The following is a 22,903-nucleotide window of genomic DNA, read 5'->3' on the forward strand; positions in this document are numbered from 1 at the left end:
TGTATCATTATAGGCTAAAAGCTTGCTTGAAACAAAAGCTGTTATTTCTTAAAATTTGCTTGTCCTGTGTTTTTAGACTTCCTGAATTATAAGATGCAAAATACCATGCTTAAATATTACCTCTAAGTCATTCTAATGGTAACATTTCTGAAGATAAAACAGATTCCCTTCCCTCAGTACACGACCCCCTCACCTCCCCACATACAGGCGTCATTACTTGGTCACTGGTGACTGAGGAAGCAGATTACATCTTTCAAGAGTTTGATATGTACTTTCTAAGTTATGCTGCATGACAGAATTTCAGTCATTAAGCACTAGGTGTTTCAGTGACTTCAAAATGTTCTTCATCAGGAATGGAAAGGAAAAACCAAAGAAATTGCATCCAAAGGACTGATTTCTCAATTTACCTTAGGCTAGAGTTGCACTTCTACTTAATCAAAATATGCTAGAAGAGGGAGAAATGAAAGTCTACAGCACAATTAACAAAAATACCCTCAATTTGTTGCTCACAAATATTTTCTAAAAAAACAACCCCTTATGCCAGCATTTTGGCTCACTGTGTCTACTCCTCTGTCATTAATGCTCTCTGCCGTAAGCACAACTCCTAGCTGGGGATTCCAATGCATATGGGAGTTAGAATAAGATTCCAGATCTCAGTTGTGCTGGCATGAAGATAGGTCTCCTCAGTGATACAGAAGACAATATCCTAGGGAGACTGGAATAAGTCCTATTCCACAAAATTCAATCCAAGATGTAAGGCATATCAAGCAGCAGGTAATTACTAGCTAATGGCTGTGGATGGAAATGTAACATGGATCAGCCTAAGCATTTCATGACAAGTGACAAGACAGCTTGAAAAAAGGGAGATTTTTTCCAAAAGGATGGAAGGTGTCAAGAGCAAAGAAAAAAGGGTTACCTCTTCAGTTTGGGAGGGGCTGATTCTAGGCATTGGAGATACTTGAGGCGTTTTCAGCTGTGTACTGTTGCTGTCTGGAACAAGCTCTCTGTGGATTGACTGAATATGGTTTTGGAGTTCAGTTTCTGATTCAAACTTTACATTGCAACTAGAACAGCGAGTCTTCAGTCCCCCTGCCTTGCTTTTGTTCTCAATGGAACTCAAGTTCTCATTTTGGCCCATGCCTTGTCTGTTACTGCTTGAAGGGATGTTGACACTCGGACTACCACTTTTACTGAGATTAACACAGCTAGCACACAGACCATATGGCAGACCGTTGATGTCAAGTTTCACTAAATCCTGTTTCGAACGGAATTCCTTCAGGCAAGACGCACACTTGTACAGTTTCTGGAGATGCTGTGCACGTCCCGTGGACTGCACAGCAGAACCATTTCCAGTTTTCTGCATATGGAACGTGCCATGGATTTTCAGTTCCAGCGTGGAGGTCACTGTCTGCATGCACACCACACAGCGGAACCCCGTCAAGGAGTTCCTCAGGTCAGGGTGCATTTGGCAATGCTCTAAAAATTCCTCCTCGCTCTGGAGGGGCATCTTGCAAATCCTGCAGTTTCCAGTGTCCAGGCTCTTACTATGTGTGACCTTATGTTCAGTAAGAGTCAGAAGAGACGGAAACCGCTCGCCACAGATTGGGCACATATAGTGTTTCACTGGTCCCAAGTGTGTCTGCATGTGCTCTCGAAGCCCATTTTCAGAGAAGAATGTTCGAGAACACACATTACACTTGTAATTCCCTTTAATGAGCTCAGCCTTTTTCTTCACTATGGCGCTTTCTCCAGGCCGAATGTTGTGGTCTCGCAGCTGGTGATTCTGCAGGAGAGTCTCCATGGTGTAAGCTGCACCACAAATGTCACAGCCATACATAGGCTCAGATGTGTCCACATCTTCTTCACTGCCATCGTGGCTGTTATGGGACTCCTGGCTATTTGTCAACAAGGTCTGGAGTTCCACTTCCTCTTTCTGAACTTGCTCAGATGCCCCATTTGTTCCACAGTTTGGAGTTTTCGTTTCAAAAACACAATGTTTTTCCCTCAAGTGCTTTTCCAGCAAGATGATTGCATGGAAAGCTTTGCTGCAGAACTTGCAGTTGTACTTCTTGCTGTGCGTAGTGATGTGACACTGCAGCTCCACCTCTGTACCAAAGGATTCACCACAGAAGATGCACTTGTGTACTTTGCCTTGGTTCTCCAGGTGGTTGTGCTTCACATGAAGCTGTAGGTCAGTCTCGTTGCGGAAATCCCAGTTGCAAGATGTACATCTGTATACCTTCTTCTCATTGCTGTGCTTCACAGCCAAGTGCAGCTGAATGGAGACTTTGGAGTCAAAAACCTCTTGGCACAAGGTGCAGCGGAAGAACACGAATGTATGCATGTCTAGTAGGTGTTTCTGCAAGTCATCCACAGAAGTAAACTGCTTGTCACAGCTTTCACAGATGTAGTAGGTTGAGGTGATCATGAAATGAATGGTAACATGCTTCAGCAGTGACTCCTGATTTGGAAATTCCTTGTTGCACTGAGGGCAGGTCAGTTTTGGCAGGACAGTGTCAAGGTGTGTTTTCAAATGAGTCTGAAAACCATCCAAGGAAGTATACTTAGCACCACACTGATTACAAATATATTCCCCAGCAGGACGAGGAGGAGCACCTCCAACTGCCTGCATCATCTTTAAAGAGGTCTGCTCAATAGCTACAGGAGATAATGGGCTCATGGCTCTGGACTTTTTCCCATTGTGGATGTAATTCAGGGCCAAAGGAATGTTCTTATGGTTCTCCTTGATATGCTTGTTCAGTTTAAGAACACTATTAAATATTGGAGAATTGGTACAGTAAGAACAAGAATACACTTCCACCACTGGATCTTTTGGGGTTCCGAGCACAGGAGAACCAAAACGGGAACTGCTAAGATCACAATGGACTTGTCTAATATGCTCTTCCAGGGAAGAATCTGTAAGAAATCCCATGTAGCAATGGGGACAAAAGAATGCATTACTGTCCTTAGCAGCAGGGTTGGCAAATCCATGAGAACATCGGATGTGTTCCTGAAGGGTGTTGAGGTCATTGAACACTTCAGAGCAGAAGTTGCACTGGTAGACCATGGCTGGCATGGTAGAAACAATCAGTGCTGGGTCTGGAGCTTCATGGACTTGCTTAAGATGTTCATTCAGATTGTAGAGAGATGGCAATACCTCCAAACAATACTGACAGATATGGGCTTGTTCAGGTTTATCTAAATGCATAGTTTTCAGGTGTATCTGCAAAACTGCAAGGCTGGAAAACAACTGTTTGTTGCAATAAATGCAGCTATAAGTAACTTTTGCCTGCTTACTTGAAGGACCAGTGATATCTGGCACTTGCTGAGCTGCCCGCTTCCTTCCACGACCTTTTGGTATAGGAGGAGCCGTTTCCACCATTGTTGAGCTATCCACCGAGAGATTTGAATCTGGGGTAGTGCTAGAGACTGATGTGTACCCCACAGTTACCAAAGACGGGCTGTTGCTGTGGTTGCACGACTCTGGCTGCTGGTGACTGTCCATGTGGCTGTACAGCTCCTCCACAGTGTGAAAGTTCTCAGAGCAAATGCTGCATGAATTCTTCTTCTCACCATTATGAGCCTGCTCCATGTGATTTACTAGGGACGTCTCCTCTACAAAGAGTTCATGACAGTAAACACACTGAAGAGCAGATCGGTCTTCATTAGGGGAACACTCAGGGTGACATTCTGCAATGTGCTTCTGAAGATCTTCAGGAAAATCAAAGCCTTCTTCGCACTGACTGCATTTCTGAGTGTCCTTCATTTTCCAGTCCTCCATCCGGGAAGCGGACTGGGAGCCATCTTTGTTCCTCTCATGAACCTGCATGTGTCCATGTAGTGAACTAGATGACAGGAACCCACGTCTACAAATGGCACACTTATATGGCTTGTTGGACGTATGAGTCTTTAAGTGAATTTTAAGATGATCGCTCCTTGAGAATGCCGCATCGCACTCACTGCAGTGATACTTCTTGTCTCCCGTGTGAAGCTTTATGTGGCGGTCCCTGCTCCGTTTGTGTTTGAAGAGGCGGCTGCAATACGTGCATTTGAAAGGGAGCTTGTCACTGTGACTCTGCTCGTGGTGCTTTAAGTAGCTGAGGCGGCTGAACGACTTGTCACAGAACTGGCACGGATAGGGCAAACCTGGGCCTCCTTCCTCTTCTCCAAAATCACAGCCTTCTCCATGGCTCGGGGAAGTCTGATCCTTGCTAGAAGGCGATGATGCTGGCCAGGAGCAAGAGGGGTCATCCTCAACATCCACTCCGTCTGAAATGAGAAAGAAACATGCCCACAAGCTTAATCACAAGAGTAAAAAGGAGCTAGGAAATGCATACGAATAATGCAGGGCTGCTACTCCTAAATAGCTAAAACACTAAACTCAGACTAGAACATTTCTTACACTGATATCAACAGTTTCAAGACCACATTTATTTTTATCATACTGTAAAACATTAGAAGTTATTAAATAGTTCTGTGCCTATATTAACTTTTTATTGCTTTTTTATCATTCTTTCTCAGTTGCAGGATATGTATTATACATTGACAATTTTATTAAAATGCAGATTTTAATATATTTAATGTTACTTTTGTATCCATTGTAAAATTATTTGCATATTATTGAGCATCTGAAGAGTCAAAGGAAAGGAGAAAATATTACAGGAATGCTTTAAAATGAACACAGTCAACCCACATGCCCAATATTTACTGAAAAGATTTGCACTGCTTTGCCACAGGTTTGTGGTATTTTTTTCCTTTGATTCTGAACACAGGAATCTTTTAAAGTCTATTTCTGAGACAGACTTGGGTGTTATTCTAAACAATAATAGGAAAAATTACAAGGGAGGAACAGGACAACAATACAAACAATGATGTTTTCTCTAATAAAATGCAAGCAGATTTCTCCAATAATGATACAATTCAGTTACTAAAAGCCAGCAGCTGGATCATTAAATGTTCAAAACAATCCAACAAATCAACAACCAGGATCAAGAAAAATGGGAAAGTGTCATAAGGGTCAGCCATGAACAGCATTTTTTTTTTTAAGTTCAAGAGGTTGCCCACCATTTCTTCCTTTTTTGCAAAGGCCTCAGCCAGCTGAACTTCCTCAGTACAGCAGAACCTGTACTGTAAGGTGATCACAGACAAAGCAACTTGTAAAAAACTGGAAACAGGAAAAATGATAAACATTTATGGTAAAAGCTGAAAGATTTATGAGTTACCAGGAAAAGACAAAGCAGAAATGCTGGCCAGATAATAAACGGACTAGTTATCTATGCTATTACCTCATCTCTAAACAGGGAAAGTTGTAAATATTTTTTTCAAGAGATATGCTGTACAATTTTTGCATCTTTCCTTTTAAATGTAGATAACTATACTTCAATGATCATACTCGTATTAACCTAAAACTTTTTAAAAAATATTAAAAGCATGTTTGAAAGATCACTCTACATCAAATAATTCTTCCATTCCTTTCCAGGGGCAATGCTTGAGGATTTTTTCCTTTTAAAAGTAAAACTGACTACAGTAACACTACAGAAAAAAAGATACAATAAACCCTGGAAAAATATCTTTCTAAAGGTATTCTTGCAAAGTAGAAAGTTTCCTAACATCTTCATCCTTCTCTCAAGAAATTTACTACAATACCACAAAAGTTAGAACCAGCCTATATTGTATAAACAAATTCCAAGCCTGCTTACTTTAAGGTAAAGAGATTTTACTAGATTATCAACTTCTTGCTTATCCACAGGAAACAGATGAGGATTCGTTCCTTTCCTGCATCTAGAAACTGATGACAACGCCATCTCACTATCAATCCCAGATGGCAACCATCTAACTCTGAGAAAACAACCAAACACCATTGCTGGATGCCTGCCCATTGACACAATGCTTTTCAGGATAGCTTGGAAACTGCATGGATTTTTATCCTCTTGTTTACATCTTGGAGAAGAGGGTTTCACAAATTAAACACACCTTTTGCACATACACACGCTATACATCTGTAATTACCTACATACAAATCTGCACTACTGGTATGTATTCAAATAACATAATCAACCCCTGGCCTGAGTGCCATGTTTTTGAATCAAAAACAATGCTGTTTGTTTAGCAAAAAGAAGGAAACATAAAAATCCTCCCTTCCAGCAAAATTAGTGTCATCTGCTAAAATGCTTCCCAATGTGCAAAGTTCCTCATTGTCACACATACTAAATAAAACCAGTCAGGTGAGTTTTTAAGATGGTACATTAATGACTGCAATATTCACAGGAGACTTTTAATGTAAATCTGTGTACTGCCCTTTCAAATTGCTGGATTTGACTCTAAAACTGGAAATTATCAAACCAGTGGAACAAGCATTTACAGAAAAATATGCTAACGTTTTCTCTAGTTCTAAATTTTATATTAAATGCATCTTTCCAGCTAGGTCTTTTAGATGGGAAAACCTTTTGTTCTTCAAAAATCCAATCTATTTCTGACATACACCCACTGATGGCAGATAAACAGGAATTTATGTCAAGCAACCGAGTGAAGAAAAATAGTCTGTGACTGCCTAGGCAATATATTTCGTAACCAAATTTTGTATTAAAATGAATATCCTATGGAGAAATGATATATTATTGTATAAATGTTTAGAGGACTATATAGTAAGTGTTATAAATAGTGTACCATCACTGACATAGCAGTAAATCACTTCCTTCTTGTGGCCACTGCCTGCCCGGTTTTACCTGTTATACAACCATTCCCCCCGGCTCCTGGATCCCAGCAGGCTGTCGGGCTGGCAGCAGGGTCAGGATCAAGCGTGGAATGTGACCAATGGCAGCCCCTTTCCCCCACCCAATTCTTCTTGTTTGCCTGGGATTCTCCTCAGCCTTTTTGCAAGGGTAAGGAAAGCTGAGGGGGAAGAATGTGACCACAGCACAGAGACAGTTCTTGCATTCCAGCCGGCAAATGGAAATGTGTGCCGCTTTGCCGTTGTGTTTTTTAATCAGAGCCCGTACTAATTCTACAGAGCAATTCCCTTTGTGCAAAAGGGAGAAGAGCAAGCCACTTGCAAGTCAGATTTGTCCTTTTAACTGAGAAGTGAAAATCTTTCAATCTCTCAGAGCTACAGAAGAACAAGCAAGGCAGGGGGAATTCCCAAGGCGGAGGACAACAGGATTTTCCTGAGTACAAGCCTAACAATGTCACCAACACGCTTTTCCGACTCCCCACCCCCTGGCATGGCAGGGGACAGCCTGTGTGGAAGGGGTACTGGTGGCTGGCCACATGCTCTGGAAGGAGGAACCCTGGGCTGCCCTCACACAAAGGGCTCCAAAGGCCAAGCCCATCAGCCTTCTGTGACTCACAGAAAGGCTTTTGAAACTGTCCCTCTGCAACGAGGAAAACGTTTCACTGAGGTGACTTTTGCTGTGCAGACTCCAACCTGAACCCTGGGAATATTGTGTGCAATGGACTAATGTGCCACTTGAGCTCAGGGGCTGGGTAGGAATGGATCTGGGGACAGCAACCAGGGTAACTACAGGACTAAGGGTAATTACTGCTACAGCAGGACTTGAGGACCATTACTTACAGGTGGTAATGCCTGTCCTGCCATTCCCCACCGTTGCCCACAAGGATGCTGCCCCATAAAGTTAAGGTGCAACCACTAAGAGCATCTCCCTCAGAATGGCAGCAAAGTGTGACTTGCTGCTCTACACTGAGGCTACTCCACGTGCACACACACACACAAGGTGAGCAAGCCTTGGCCCTCAAAACTGTGATGGAAGAGCTGAACTTAAGGTCTCCTCAGAGAGCCAGATGCTTGGGATGCAGACTCCACTCCAGCTTTCCAGATCTCACTACAGAGCCAGCTCTGCACTGGGGATAAAGTTTGACCTGCTGTCAGGGTAAAGGGCTTCAAACCCCTTTTCACCCATCACTCTCATAGAAAATGCAGTTTGCTGCACATAGCTGCCTGTATATAAATCTGCAGACACCTACATACTGAGCTATATGTCAACATTACAAATCTGATCTTTAGTGTTATAACAAGCTGTTTTAAAATACTCTGGACCAAATTCAGATGCACACATACAAGTTCCCAGGAGTGGTACACATCTATCTGAGGGCAGAATGGGGCTCCAGGTACTTGACAGAGTGTTTATGGAGTTTTAAAATATATTTTCTGTATCGACCTTTTTTTTTCCTTCAGCACTCACTAAGTGCTACTTACTGTAAATGCCTTTTTTGTGTTATGGCAAGTATTCTGAGTTTCAGTGTGATGCACTTAACATGTCCATGTAAATTTTTAATTTTTGGAACCAGTCACTTCACACTCGCTGACTCTAAGAAAGCTTTAGCACTCACAACCAAAAAACTTCACTGAAAATCAGCTACAAGGCCTAAAAGTCTATTTAAAGATGCAAATGTGTGTGAATAGTTAGTGCAGATGTTTTTCTACACCAACTGTACTTGCTGAGTTTCACCATTTCCATAAAGCACATTAAAACAAGTGTGTGAACACTCTGAGATGAAAGTACCAAGCACTCCTGAGACTTCCAGTGGAAAGTAGAGCTGCCTGACTTTTCTCCAAGCAGACAGGAATGCCCATGATTCAGCAGCCTGAGTAAATAAAAGAGGTCCTTATTTCCTAATTCTGCTGGCTGGCCACACTGCAGCAGTCTCTGTGCTGCTGCCAAAGGGGATGCAAAACTGGAACTACACCCAGCAGCTGAAGGACTGTCTTTGTTAGCCAGCCAGGCCTTCCTGACCATCTTCTGGCAACAAAACTATCGTATCCTGCAAGGAAGACCTCCATCTCGGGCTTGATAATTCTCTAGCCTGTCTAATAGGACAAAACAACAAATTTTGCCTGGTCTGTGTTGGAGGAGGACAGCTGGAAACTCAGTTAGCAGCAGAGTAACACCTGTTCAGTAGTATTGATGAGCAAAGTGCTCACCAACAGAAAAGTGAAGCAATACCAGGAGGAGTTATCCCATGCAAGGGGGGGAGGAAGGGGGAAGCACAAGAGCACAAAAGCACCTCTGTGGAGTTAGCAGCCAGCCACTCATGTGCCAACCCCGGAGACATGAGGTCTTAAAAGTGATCCTGTCCCTAGTGCTGCTGGCTGAATTAACAGGACTGCTTCAGAAAGATGTTACTTAGTCACCAGGAAGGTCTATGACACACACATACTTTTGCTGGAGTAGACTTCAGGGCACTTGCTTTATCATGGCTTATTTTTCTGTATGATTTAAACATGTTTTTGCTGCCACTAGACAAATGGCCACATTCCTAAAGCAAATGTCAGCTAACCTTTATGTGCCATAATACATAGGGGCCCTCTGACAGAACAGAGTTTACACATATGAACAAATTAATTTTTTCAATATCCTGTAAGCAGCAGTTTTCCATTTTCCCCATTTTGCTGCTCAAGTAACGGGCACAGACAAGCTGGAATGCTTTGCCTCAGGTTACAAATGTAATCTTTGTGAAAGAGGAAACAGAACCCGCATCTCCCCAGTCTAAGCCACTCCTGCAAAAATAATTCTTTCTCCCCTGAAACACAGAGCTGGCAAAATGCTTAGACTGCTGGATTTGACCAAGGAGAAAGCCCAGCAGTTGAGATGGACAGACACCCCCAGCTCCGGTTCCTGCTGATATGGTCTCACTACTTTTCTCCCATAACAATAATGACAGACTGGTGAGACTGGTGACACAACTATCCCCCAGGAACCTACCCAAAGTACTAAACAGCAAGGTTTCTTTAACAGGTAAAAAATAATGAGTTACATAGGAAGATAATAGATACTTAAAATGAAAAATCAAGTACACCAGGCAGCAGCACATAAACCTGTGTACTCCATACTGCCACAGGCACATGGATTGTGAATGCACATGTATGCATTTATGCATTGGGTTGTTATGTAGCTATTATTTGTTGTCCTACCACCAGTCAAAGACCTGTTCACATGCCAGTGCAGAGACTTATATGTGCTTATACACAGGTATTGAAAAGGATGGAAAACTCATGCAAATGTACAGCACTGCTAATTTACCAGACAGCATGCCACAAAGTAGAACATGATTTGTAAGAAAGGAAGGACTAAATAACAGGTAGGTAGGTCAGTTAACTGGATGTATGATAAGGCTCCACAGTTTTAAATCCTTGCATTTTTGTGCAGGTAATTGAGTGGAGTGGTTATTATATATCATATAGTTTAGTTGTAATGGCCATTTCAGGTTTTAGTGCTGGCCACATTTTATATTATTACCACCACTAATTGTCTGCAGGGCTACCTTGAAAATGAGATAAGGAATCTTAGGGGAATATGCAGGTGTGAATAAATAGCAAATGACGAGGTTAGATATTGCTGAAATAAAACAATATTGTGCTCTGTGCTGAATAGATCTAAATAACTAGAAGATCAAAGGACAGTGTTTAAGGATTAACATGGCTTCAGTGATGGCCTAACATACATGTCACTGAAAGAAGCTATAGTTTTGAAGTTTTTAATAAAAGTAGAAGGTAGGACTAGTCTTTAATTCATTTTAAATAAAATATACATTATTACATAACATTCTCTGTTTACTTTCAATAGAAATGTACACAGCTTTGGAAAAGCTGAAACTTTAATATAATCATCACATTTTTTTCACATCAGTGACCCCACATTAAACTCACTCATTTGTCTCATAACTTATTAAATGGCTTGAAAACTAATACTCTGTAATGGGCATTCAGAAGAGAAATGTGAACTTTAAAAATTATTTATAATTTACAGATGTTTTTTAAAATCTATCAATATTTCAAAACTGCTTTGGGAGCACCAATTAAATGCATTAACAGTTAGATTACTGGGGGAGAAACATACAGGGGTTCCTGACCAAAAGAACTGAGACAGCTGGTAGGGAGGTTTCCCCATTTTAAATTTCATAACCAGAGGAAAGGCAGCTCCTAGAAACAACAAATAAGTCACTTTAATACCTCACAGGAAAAACCTGCTTGCTTTTATAAAATGCCTTTAATGCCTACATAAGTAGTTAACATTCCTGTATTGCTCTCCTAAGGTAACCTAAGGCTCCAGCTCCATTATGTCTTCTTCAGAAGACATATTACCATTACATATGTAAAGAGGAGCATAAATGTTTTCCTTGATTGTTGCTTAAAGTTCATTTGAACAGACGGAGCCCAATGAATTCCATCTTCTGCAGCCAAATTAAAGAAAATGTAAGCAGTTCATATTCTGCTCCACCTTTCAAATCACACACAAAACTCAATTTGCAACTAGAAGAAAACAGGGCTACCCTTCTGCTTGTTTGAGGAAACTGACATTTTGTGCCTCTATAGGCAAAGAGAAAGCATAAGTAATTTTCCACACTCCTGTACATATAACTAATGACAGTCACCATCCTCACAGCTTATTATACTGCTTTACATAATTGGGAATCTCATGTCACACAATTAATTTACAGGGGTTGTTTAGTTGTGACTGTACAAGCACTAAGCGATTCAAATTAGCTCATTTGTCCACTGCTTAAATGTGACAAACACATTTACACTGTATTTCTTCCCCTGTTAAGTTGCTGTTTCTTTTAGTCTTTGTTTTTGTTTGTTTGTACAGTATGAGTCAGAGACCACCAGGCTTGTTCCATCTGAAACTAGGATCAGAAAAAAAACACCCTGAGAATAATTGCATTTAAAATCAAGGTAATGGCAGAGCAAAAGCCCATTCAGATACTCCAGCAAACTTGCACATAATAATGATCTCCTAAGAACCTGTATATTAACAACCTCATGTACTAAAAGTAGTGATTCAGTCAATTGGGTTTTTGCTAGAGAATAATTATTATAATTTGTTGTGCTGATAACAGTATTTGTACTGCTTATTAAGAACAGCAAATGACTAAGGGATAACAGTTCAGGGTTCTTCACCGGACCCCAGTATTTCCCTCTGCCTTCTGTTTTCACTGGGTTGTGCTCTCCCCCAGGCAACAACATGAATAGGACGAAAAGCCCTCTCCCTCCAATTTTCCCCCACGCTGCAGCTCCTTTTGAAAGCCTCAGAGACAGCAGTCCCTGTAATGCAGTCCCAGGCAAACTTTCAAAATAAATAAGTATTAAAACGAGCTGACAGTTTCTTTCTTTCCTGGGTCACAACATAAGGAGTGTGCCTTAAGTCAGAGAAATGCCATTATTTCTCTTTCCTTCCCAAAATCAAATGGTCCAGAAGATCAGGCCCAAAGAGCTGAAGGAGACTCCGCTTCACAGCTGCCCTTTAAGTCCCCATTCCCACACAGCTGCAGGACCCTGCAGGGAGAAGGGCAGGCTGTCAAAAAAGTCCCTAGCTGGAGGCTCAGACAAAAGATGGAGCCTCTGGGTGGGATTTGCAAGCATAATCTCCTGAGATGACAAGCATCATCTTGGGTCCTGATTTGAGTATCTCCCTTCTTTCAGTTAATCTAGAGTTTAATCATGAAAGTCCCCCATTTTTTATCACTTATGCCTGTCTGTCCCACTTGTGCCTGCATTTCAACCACCCCAATTCTTTGCCTCATTGCCTTTAGATCAGAACAGCAACAACAAGACACTTAGGAGGGGGCTAAACTAGGACAGAGAAAGGAAGGAAGGCAGCGTGTGGAGAAGCAAAAGCAAGAAATACAGGGTAGAGAGAAAGGAGGGAGTCAATAATTGCATCTGAAAGAAGCCCAGGCAAAGATATCTAAAAATCTTTTCAAGGAAATGGAAAGTAAAAGAAAATTAAGATCAAGCGAAAGCAGTGTAGGCAGTTAACGCTTTCAAAAACACATCAGTGTTATTTTACAGTGTGCTAGAATTAAATACAGTAAATAAACACAGAACTGCTTATTTCTTAGAATGACAGAAATGTGGTGGAGGTCTTATTTACACAGGTGAAACTCCTGGACCTAGATCTGCCAAGGGACCTAGGTGTCTCCAGGAGCCCAAGAAGCAAAGAAGGCAGGATTCATGGGGCCCTGGGGGGGAACCAGGAAAAGGTCTGCAGCCTCACAGCTTGGGCACTCAGCTGGGAAAGGGGAGTACTGGGCTCTTTAGACATTAAAGAGGCACTGGATAAAAACAAACTTAAGCATGAGTTCCAGACGGCAAGAGCCCCTGGACTAAATGAGCATACTTCTCCACAGAGCGACAAGTTCTTTCTCAAATGTGCTCCTTTCAGTTCTATGAATAGGATACTCTTTCCTTCAGCCCAGCTTCCAGGAGAAGGGACCTTGGGACAACTTAAGACCCTCTGCTCAGAGGCAGGAAATGTGACTTTGAATCCCCTCAGGATATTCAGAGAACTGAATCAAGGCCTCATGCCATGTAATACTTTACCTACTTGGTCCCTAGGTAGGGAAGACAGGAACACAGCATTTTTTGCTGAAAGTGCCCAGAACTTTGACTGGGTATACTAAGATATGACACTCTCCATGCAGCAGGCTGATCCAAGGCAGCAGGTGTCCAGATGCTCACACTAGGATGGTTTGCACAAACTACCAAACTACTGTAACCCGAGAAATTTTAATGAAAAGAAGAGGTGCCTACGAAAGTGGGCTAAATCCAGGAAGGTAAGCATAGGATAACCAATTCTATTTAGCTTATAGTCCATCAATATCCCATTTTAGGGTCTCTTGTTTTAGATCTGACTGTTAGTGCAGATGTGCTGCACAGCTGTTAAAAAAGATGTCCTGGGGCAAAGGTAACCTTGCTTTTATTAACAAGATGGCAGACAAATGCTTACACCGACTCTAATGCAGCATAGTTGCACTGGGGACAACGTGTTTTGGGAACCTTTTTGGTGCAGCCAAAATGCTGTGCAAGACTGTTCTTTCTTCCTCTCATTTTCCCCAGGTTTGCTTAAATGGGAAAACATGTGGATGTCTGTGCCATGGGACAGGCACAGGTGGGCAGGTGTGCATGGCTTCCAATAATATCCAGGTGGTCTAGCCTGTAATGGAAACCTAACAAATTTCCCAGTCCACAGTGCTCAGAAGACCAAATTGTGTTATGAAGATGTCATGTGTAAACTGTCACACCTACTGTCTGCTTATCTTGCAGAATATCAGTCCCTCTATGTGGAATTTTGCATGGTAAAAGTTGCATTTGAAGTATGCATATGCTTCACTCAGTCCTTTCATGTTAATACAGATTTATTTGAGTGATTAAATTATAAAAATGAGAAGGTGTAATTCTTTGTAAAAGGCAGAATTTTCCTTCTCTTCTGTATAATTTCCATTCACCAAAGCCTGGTGAAATGCATTATGAAGTGTCTGAAATAGAGGCCTCTTCAAAAATAAAGAGATCTCCACTTTGTTAAAGCCCATATCTTAAACAACCCTTTGTAGCTTCCTCAGTGTAGAATGGAAGCCTGGTGTGAAATACAGTAAATTAAGGCTTTTGCTGTCAGGGCTGGAAATAAGGGCAGAGCACAATAGTGGCTGGATTTGAAATTATTCTTTTTTTTTTTTTTTATTGGCTTCATTTACATCCTGTCTAAGGTCTTCTGAGCAGCTCAAGGTGTCTTATCTCTGGCTACCAGGGGGTATTTTGCAGTCAAAGCAGTTAACGTACTTTCCTCTCTCTCTCTCTTTTTTAAGGCCATCTTATCAGACAGATCTCTTCAGGCTGAGGAGAACCTATACTTATCAGTCTGCACACTCTATTGACAGCTCAGTGCTTCGAGGGACAAATGAAAGCTTAGGGTAGAGAAAGATCAGTTAACCTGTTCCACTCTCAGTTTAGACTAATCTTTGGTTTGTCTAACTCCAGGAAACACTGTACATCTTTTCTGTGTTTACTTGGACAACAGAGGCGCACAATCGCACCATCGCTCGCCAGAGCGGGAGCGCAAGTACAGCCACGGCACTAATCCCCAGGGCAGCCTGCCTGTTGGCTCGAGAATGTGAGCAGCGCTCTGCTGACCTCCAGCAACTCCTTCTCCAGGTGACCTCGGGGGCAGCAGGCTGTTATGGGAGCACCTGAGAGCTGCCAGGATTGCCCAGTGAAGCAAAAACTGAGGGCTGCACAGACTCACCATTTGTGAGCCTTCCCCACGAGCAAGGGGAAGTGTGCACTCTTCAGGAAAGGAAACTAATCCCACATATAGTCAAAATGTAAGCAATGAGGATGAAAGTAAACCTGAAGAGAATCCTGCAAACCTGCTTTTGGATCAGAAGATAAGGTGAAGAGCAATTTATTTAGATCGCTCCTTCTTATCCTACCAGGGAAAATTTTACAGCATGATGTGATTGGTAACAAAGAGCAGCCAGCCCTACTAACTGGTGTCTCTAAAAAATATACAAGCCAGTTTTCTCCCTTAAAAAAATAGCAACATTCCTCTTGTTCTTTCTTTTCACAGTTCACAAGAAATGAGCCAGCTTAAAAGCTGCTGCTACTGAAAAATCATTCACCATAATTTCAGGTGAAAAAAAAAATTCTACCAACCTTGTGTTGGTCCTGCTTCATACATTTTTATGTTTATTTTTTCTTCCCCTTTTGTGTCCAAACATTTCATGAGCACTTTTTATTAGTGATAACCCTAGACTTTCCCTGCAGAGAGGTTCACTATTAATTGTCCATTATCTTGGTGAGTCAGCACAAAGGAGAGGGGAAGAAATTCTCATCCAAATGGTTTCACCTCCCTCTCTTGAGAGTGATGCCCTTGTCAGGGCATTAAAGACATGAAAACCTGCCACTTATCAGAATTGTGTTTGAATCGAACTACTGTCCTTGAAAACAGTAGACACCAGATACCATCAAAATAAGGCACATTGGCAGATCCTGTTCCACTGTGACTTAGGCAACCTTTATCCAGCTTACATATGCACTTGCAACTGCATATGACCAGTAATGTTACAGACATAGTTTCAAGAAGGGCATGTTCTTTTCCATTTTGTAAAACAATAATCATAATAAAAATAGCAACTGCCATAATGAAGAAAAGTTGGCTAGCATCTATGTTAAGTCTCTAGATACCATATTAAAATGCGGGGAAGTAGTATGTACAGATTTTTTGGGAGTAGAAGGAAGAAGACACAGATGACATGTTTTGTGAAACAGTTTGGAAGACTTCAACAGTTTAAATAAGCCTGAGGACACATTTGAATGTAAACTCGTGGCTGAACCAAATCGTAAATTTTTAAATTATATGACATCACCAGTTCTTAACAAAGCATAATTCAAACCTATTGAAATGCCGAATTTACTTGCTAGAATGAAACATTTAAAATAGGTCTTTAGTGTGTCTATTAACCTGATCAGAAATGGGGGAAAAAGAAAAAAACAGCAGTCGGTGATTGTCCATGCTGTTCACAATTCAAATTCACAAAGAGAGAAAAAAAATTAAAAAGTTACGCTTTGCTTTTAACAAGTAAACAAGTGTACAAATTAATTCAGAGAGCTGTAATTTTGAAAATTTTCTATGTTTAATGTGCACTGCAGTTAAACTACTTTTTCTGTACAAATTAATTTACTGCATCAGTGATCGATGTTTATGTTTAGGCAATTTTATTTCTCAGTATGGTAAAATTAGACCTAATAGTTGCAACCTGTTATGTCCAATCTGTCACTGAAATTCAAATTGCCCTTTTTCCTATTATTCAAGGAGTAATTTGGAGGAATTAAAGCCATCTAAAACCAGAAGACAAACAATTCTCTATAAGGACTCAATAGCCTGTGTCACCAACCTGCTCTGGAAAGCAGTGGCCTTTCCACAACAGAACCACTGCTTCCATTTCCTCTGGTCCAGAACATTTGCAGCCCAAGGTGCCACAGAAGGCACAAGTGTCTGAAGACAGCAGAGGATTGTGTGACTCCTTGAAGGAAATGTAAGGAAAATACACATTTTGAAGTAGTTGAAATAGCATTAACAGCCAAGATCCTTCTCCCCATTTTATAATTGTTGATGTTCAGACATTTTTAATCAGTCATCCATCTACAGAAAATAGATTTTGTTCTTCATCTGGGACAAGTTAGTTATTGCCATCTTGTTCTTGTCAGCAAAGCACTCAGCTCCCACCAACAACCATTATTTATTACTTCCAGTGCTGAAATATACGTGTCAAACTTTGTTTACTACCCTTTGCCTTATTTTTCCTTGCTTCAAGTGAGATGGCTGTGCTATATACACCAGATTATTCTCTTGAATTCCCTGAGGCTTCTTGAAAAGACTCTTACATATCTCCCAATGTATCTTACATGTTTTGATCACATTCAAATTTCTGGATGTGTTGTTGTATGCTGTTTCTGTACTCATTTACATGTTCTATTCTTAAAAGCCTAACAACCATCCTCCTCACAATTAAGAAACAAATACTTACTTTCCCCTCTCACACATCTTTTTTTTATCTTTAGTTTTATTTTTCTCTCTGTGTTTGTGTTTGGGAAGGAGACTCAGTTTTCCCACATACACAGAAGGAATACTTTACTTTCTGAGTACCAAAGCGCATCAAAGTTTTTGGTCTTGTCGGTGGTAGATCGAATGGAAACAGTAAGATGAGAGATAAAGTCGATTTTGTGGAGATTTTGCATCTTTTCCAGTCATCTTACTCTTTCAAAAATTTTAAAATTCCAAGTAGGCTCATTTCTTAGCAACATTACTCAGTTCAGCAAGCTGATTAATAATTTTGCTACTAGGCTGTACTGATTAATGTGGATTAGTCAAGTGATTATTAATTGTAATGTTTTGCAGGACCAAGCTGCCCTAAACGACTTGGGCTTTGATAGTATTTTACAAGTGGAACTTCCTTAGATGGATGATATGTAACTTCCTGGATTCCCAAAGCTCAGCAAAGTGGCATGACCTTACCCCTGGGTTCACTCCTCTGTTTTAGTGCCCATAAACCATTTTCAGATGACAATATTTGAACTAAGACCCTTGCTTTTTGTACAGCACTTGGCTGCTATTTCCTCTTCCTCCTGGTTGTTTGTTTCATTCCCCTGGTTGATGTTATCAGACTTATCTCAATGTGAGGTAAAACACTTCTTTTTGCTGAGTCCTATGCAGTTTCTAAAACAAAGACCTGAACTTCTGCTGATCCCGTGGCAGCCCGCATAACATAAATAAAAACATCGTGTACATGGGCTGGGCTACGTATGTAACAGTTAAATCATTTGTCCAGGATGGAAAACAGACACTTTAATTCTAGTGCTTAAACTTGAAGCACAGACCATTGTGTTCCACGATTACATTTACATGCTTCCTCCTGAAGTGGCCAATGAACCAAATCACTATTTATCATCTATTGTACAAGATTTCCTGACTCTGCTTGTGTTTAGACTCCTGTTTTGCTGATACTGGACTTCACAGTATCGTCAGCCTCCACAGGAGCATATAAAAGCACAAACTATTCCTAAGACTGAATAGCAGGCTCTGTGTTAGGTAATGCATTGGCCGGTAGGCTGCACTTTCTTGCTAATTACAGTAGAAGTTTTCTCTTAAAGAAAACATGGCATAGCAAATGGCATGGAATCAGCTTGCTTTCTAATTGGAGCTTTCTCTCTAATTCTCTCAGTACTAAGTTTCCCCATAAACACATTCTTCTATATTTGGATACTGGATTTAACCCTCATACAAAATAAGACTTGACACAATGATATATTTATTTGATCTTTTCTAAAGCACCAATTGCAAGCCAAGTAGCATAAAGAGCCAAATGCAAAACAGTAAAAGTAGAAAGCAAAATCTAATAGCATGTTACAATATGCTATACACACAGATTTCAAAAGGGACCTGCCAGCCCCAAAAGATTCAATTCCTGACTAGTTAGAGGAAAGAGAAAAACAAAAGGGTAGCAGATGCAAAAACAAAGGTAGGGAGCCCATAAAACAGTCATGGATAGGCCAACTGAAATAAACAGGGCTTGCAGCTTGCCTTAAAGGCAGCCAGCAAGGGGCTCTGGCAGGGAGCTCCACAACGGAGGACAAGAAAGCCTTGCCTTCGGCCTGTGTCTGACTCAGCCCGGGGAGAGAAAGCCACGTCCAACCGCGAGCAACTGCCAGACAGGGACACGGAGCGCACGGCTGCTGCCCAAGAACCAGGGATTAACATTTGAACAGCTACATGGACAGCCCTGTATTTTTTAATATAGCCACCCCAAAGAGGCTCCGGATCCATTTCAAGGGAAACAATTAGGAGCACATTACAGTAGTCTAGCCCAGATGATTGCAGTATGGTCTTTGTCCAAGATAAATAAGCAAACTGTTCAAATAAGCTGGAAATTCATCACGAGGACGTAGAACCAGGGCCCTTCTTGCTGGAGAAGGAACCACACTGGTCAATAATACTCCCAACATGTATCTTGTACTAACCTGAAAATGTGTCTCTCTGCATCCCAGAACACCAGAACACTTCCTGCCTCTTTATTTCAAGCCCATTAAGAAGGCAGCCTCAAGGCATATGGTCTGAGTGTTTCCCCCCCATTTTCCACAGCCTTGTGGACATTGTGCTACCACCAGTTTCACTCCTCTGAAACATGTCTACTGGAGGCATACGTTACGTGCCTGCAAATATATTGCAGACCTCCTGTAAGCAAGAACAGCTCAGAGCAGACCAAATGAAAATATCACATATTGCGATGTCTCCAGCCAGCTAATGGAACTGCAACCTCTAACTCCCCTGATAACTCATATCCCACATTAAGGCAGGGGAAAAAAAAGAGAAGGAAGACTGCCTTGTGAAAAAAGGCAAATACGCATCTTGGAATAAGGTATTACCCATTTGGTCCAATCATTTAATTGCTCTTGGCCAGATGCCAGTTTTGGGTCAGCTCCTTGGATACCTGACAGGGTCTGTAGTCATGGGACAGGAGCCCTTACCCACAACATGGACACAGTGGCAGCTTGAGGAGAGAAGAGCTGGGGAGTGAAGGGTACACTAAGAGCATCCTGACCATCCGGAGGAGCCAGTAACAGCTGTTCCTGCCGAGCTACAGTCCCAACACAGGGTCACTTCAAAAAATTGGTAAGCTGGGAAGAATCATGCTGTGGACTGGATCTGGCTTGCAGGACATTATTTGGACTACTCTGTATCAACTCCAAAGCAAAAGCTCTTCTCTGGCTTTTATTGTGGCAGGAAAAAACGCCTGTTTTGTGGCTTTTTATCTCATGGGCATAATCCCAATCAAAACAATCTGAAATGCAATCAAGACAATTAGTTTTTTTATTCCTTCTGATCCTAACATGACTGCAAAGGAGACCGATAACCTTCCGGTCTGATCTTCATCTTCCTGGCAAAAAGAAATATGAACAACATCAGACAATTGCTGACTTTGTACCAATGTGCAGGCAGCCTATACTAACCAGGCAGCCTGTAACAGGAAACATTTCCAGGAATTTTACATGTGTTTTTATTACGGCAGGATCTGTTTTCTTCATTTCATTCAGCCTTGAGCGGGGATTTTAGAATGCACTGGTACAACATTCTCTCTGCTGCTTAGAGGGTGGGATGGCTGAAGAAAGGCTTCATTCTCCCCAAATTTTCTACACAACTACTTGGCTTTTGTTCCATGGCTCTAAGTCTGCTACTTTAGCCCAGGTTTATCATCCCCACATTGGACCATTTTATTTCCACCGAAAACTTCTAGATTTCTGTTGCTATTTGATACAAATTACTGGCTCTGAAATATTCTAATTTGCTGACTTTCTTCACAAACGAAAAACTGCATTCCTCTGAAGAGGCAGTGTGTATCACCTCAAATTCTCTTATGGAGGTAAAGAGAATAAGTGACCCTGACTTAGCTTTATCATGAGCTCCTATTCATTTTGCATGAAGATTTTAACCCTAAGTGACTATTTTCATAAGCTCAACTACATTCATCCCTTTCCCCATGCATTTAATTGCAAAAAAGCTAATATTCTCTGTGTTGCAGGCATGATGTAATGAACACACTGAGGAAACTTCTAGCAAGATATTTATATCAAGGAAACATTAGCAAATGCATCCAACAGATACAGAGGAGGATTAGCAGAAAAATAACTGGCCAACCTTTTGAACACTAGGCTGTTTAATTTAACTTACATTAACAAATACACTAAAATCCAAAGTCTCAAAGAATAAAATCCTGGCCCTGCTGAAGCCAATGGAATTTTTGCTATTAACTTTTAATGGGACAAGCATTTTAGCTTTGGTCTGGATCTGGTTAGAAGTAGGGTTTAAGAAAATCAGACTTATTGCCTAGGAGTCTAGTGGTAATATTCAAAACGAATGAGCTATATTACTTGGGTTCATGAGGAAAATACAAAGTGAAAATTATGGTAACTTTTCAAGGTTTATTAACTCAAGTCCCATAGCCTCGAGGGGATATTTCCATCTGCCCCATTTATATGCTACCATGACAATTCTTGCTCTTCGGTAAGTTACATTAAAAAAAGCCTTTGTAGGATTTCTTTAACTTCCCACAGACAAGTACTTTCAGCAAAATCACACTGTGATTTCATTTTAAAACAATTATCTCTAAATCATTTTTTAACCAATACAAATACTTTAACTTGGATATACAAAATGCATTCAGAAGTGACTATATGGAAAGCTAACATATATATAAAAATAATGTGTACATGTAATTTTGTACATCCATAAAAATAAATAAAGGTATATCCAAAAAGAAAGCTTTTCCTTCCTCCACAAAGACCCTAAGATGTACATTACATCTTTAACTAATTCCTGGTAAAAAATAAACAAACTCATATTTCTTAAGCCACTCTTCCAGAAAAGCCCAAAAGGTTAACTGAGCCACAGCTTGTGCTCCAAACGTGTGTGCTCCTCCCAGGGAGCCCTCTGCTCCTGGCTCTGTCCCTGCTAGCCTGGCTGGAGGTACCTCACAGGCTACCACTGCAGCACCACCCTCAGCTGGCCCAGCAGGATGATAAAGGAAGTACAGATGTGAAAACAACGTTTTTGATGACACTGATGTCCAAATTTTGCCTCTCCCATGGTTCAGCTAAAATGAGATGCACAGTGGTTCCTTACATAGTAGAACATCAAGTCTCAGTGCATTCAGGTGTAGATAACTCCTACACCTTAACTCCTTAAGCTGCATTTAATGGCCTTGTCACAGGCACCAGAAGTACTTGCACATGGTCTGTAAAGAGCTGCTGGATTATGTAGCATGGCTCCCCACTTCCAGATGTAACTGCCTTGAAGGCTAACCAGCATGCATTTTTTTTGCTAATCCTACATTTCCTTATTAAGAGTTGCTACAAACATTTATGGAGTCATGAAAGGCAGATAGATGGCTTGCAAAAGGATCAGAATGATTCCTGTGTACTCTCCACTTTATGAAGTCCTGCTTTATAGCCAACTCTGGAAAACTTTCAGATGTGTCTCTAGTTCCTCTCATCTTTTCACCATTGCCTTACACTTTGACTAGGCTTGCAGTGCCAAGAGGATTAGATTGTTTTGGTCAAGTTTTCAACACAAAATATTGAAAATTTCCTGTACTCCTGTACTCCTAATCAAGAGTTATTTGGCAAGAACTACCTTGTCATTTTCTACTGCAAAAAGTGCTGATCTACCATCTGAGTCATATTATCAACATTTTTTTTGGAGTGAGGTGTTCAGTTGTTCAGAATTTGCCCTTTTATGGATTATTAACAATGCATGTGACTTCTTGAAATAAATACTAATGCTTTGTTTGTTGGCCCTCCCAATCAATTTCTAACTGAGAACCAATTTGTCTGAAACTCTGCTGAACACAGTTCTATTTTCTCTACCAAATTATAGACTTGCATAGTTAAGGCCACCATTATGAAAAACCCAAAAACAAAACCAAAAACCCCTCAAAATCTTACTGGGTTTCACTGAGGCTCTCAGTCATCACACTTATTGGATGTGTTAGGCAACAGTTTATTTTTCAGAGCTTTACACAGTTTTTGCCCTATTTACTTGTTGGATGTTTTTTTAAG

General features: G+C 41.0%; 1 protein-coding gene across 13 annotated transcripts in view; it reads right to left on the reverse strand.

The window, feature by feature from the left end:
- ZNF521 (zinc finger protein 521) overlaps positions 1-22,903 on the reverse strand; it is a 230,315-nt gene that overhangs the window by 133,215 nt on the left and 74,197 nt on the right. For all 13 annotated transcript variants that reach the window (XM_063167613.1, XM_063167693.1, XM_063167684.1 and 10 more), the window contains one exon: positions 917-4,269. In XM_063167613.1, the coding sequence (XP_063023683.1) occupies positions 917-4,269 (3,353 nt within the window). The remainder of the gene's footprint in view (positions 1-916; positions 4,270-22,903) is intronic.

Source organism: Melospiza melodia, chromosome 1 (assembly GCF_035770615.1).
Source record: "Melospiza melodia melodia isolate bMelMel2 chromosome 1, bMelMel2.pri, whole genome shotgun sequence".
Lineage (NCBI taxonomy): Eukaryota > Metazoa > Chordata > Aves > Passeriformes > Passerellidae > Melospiza > Melospiza melodia.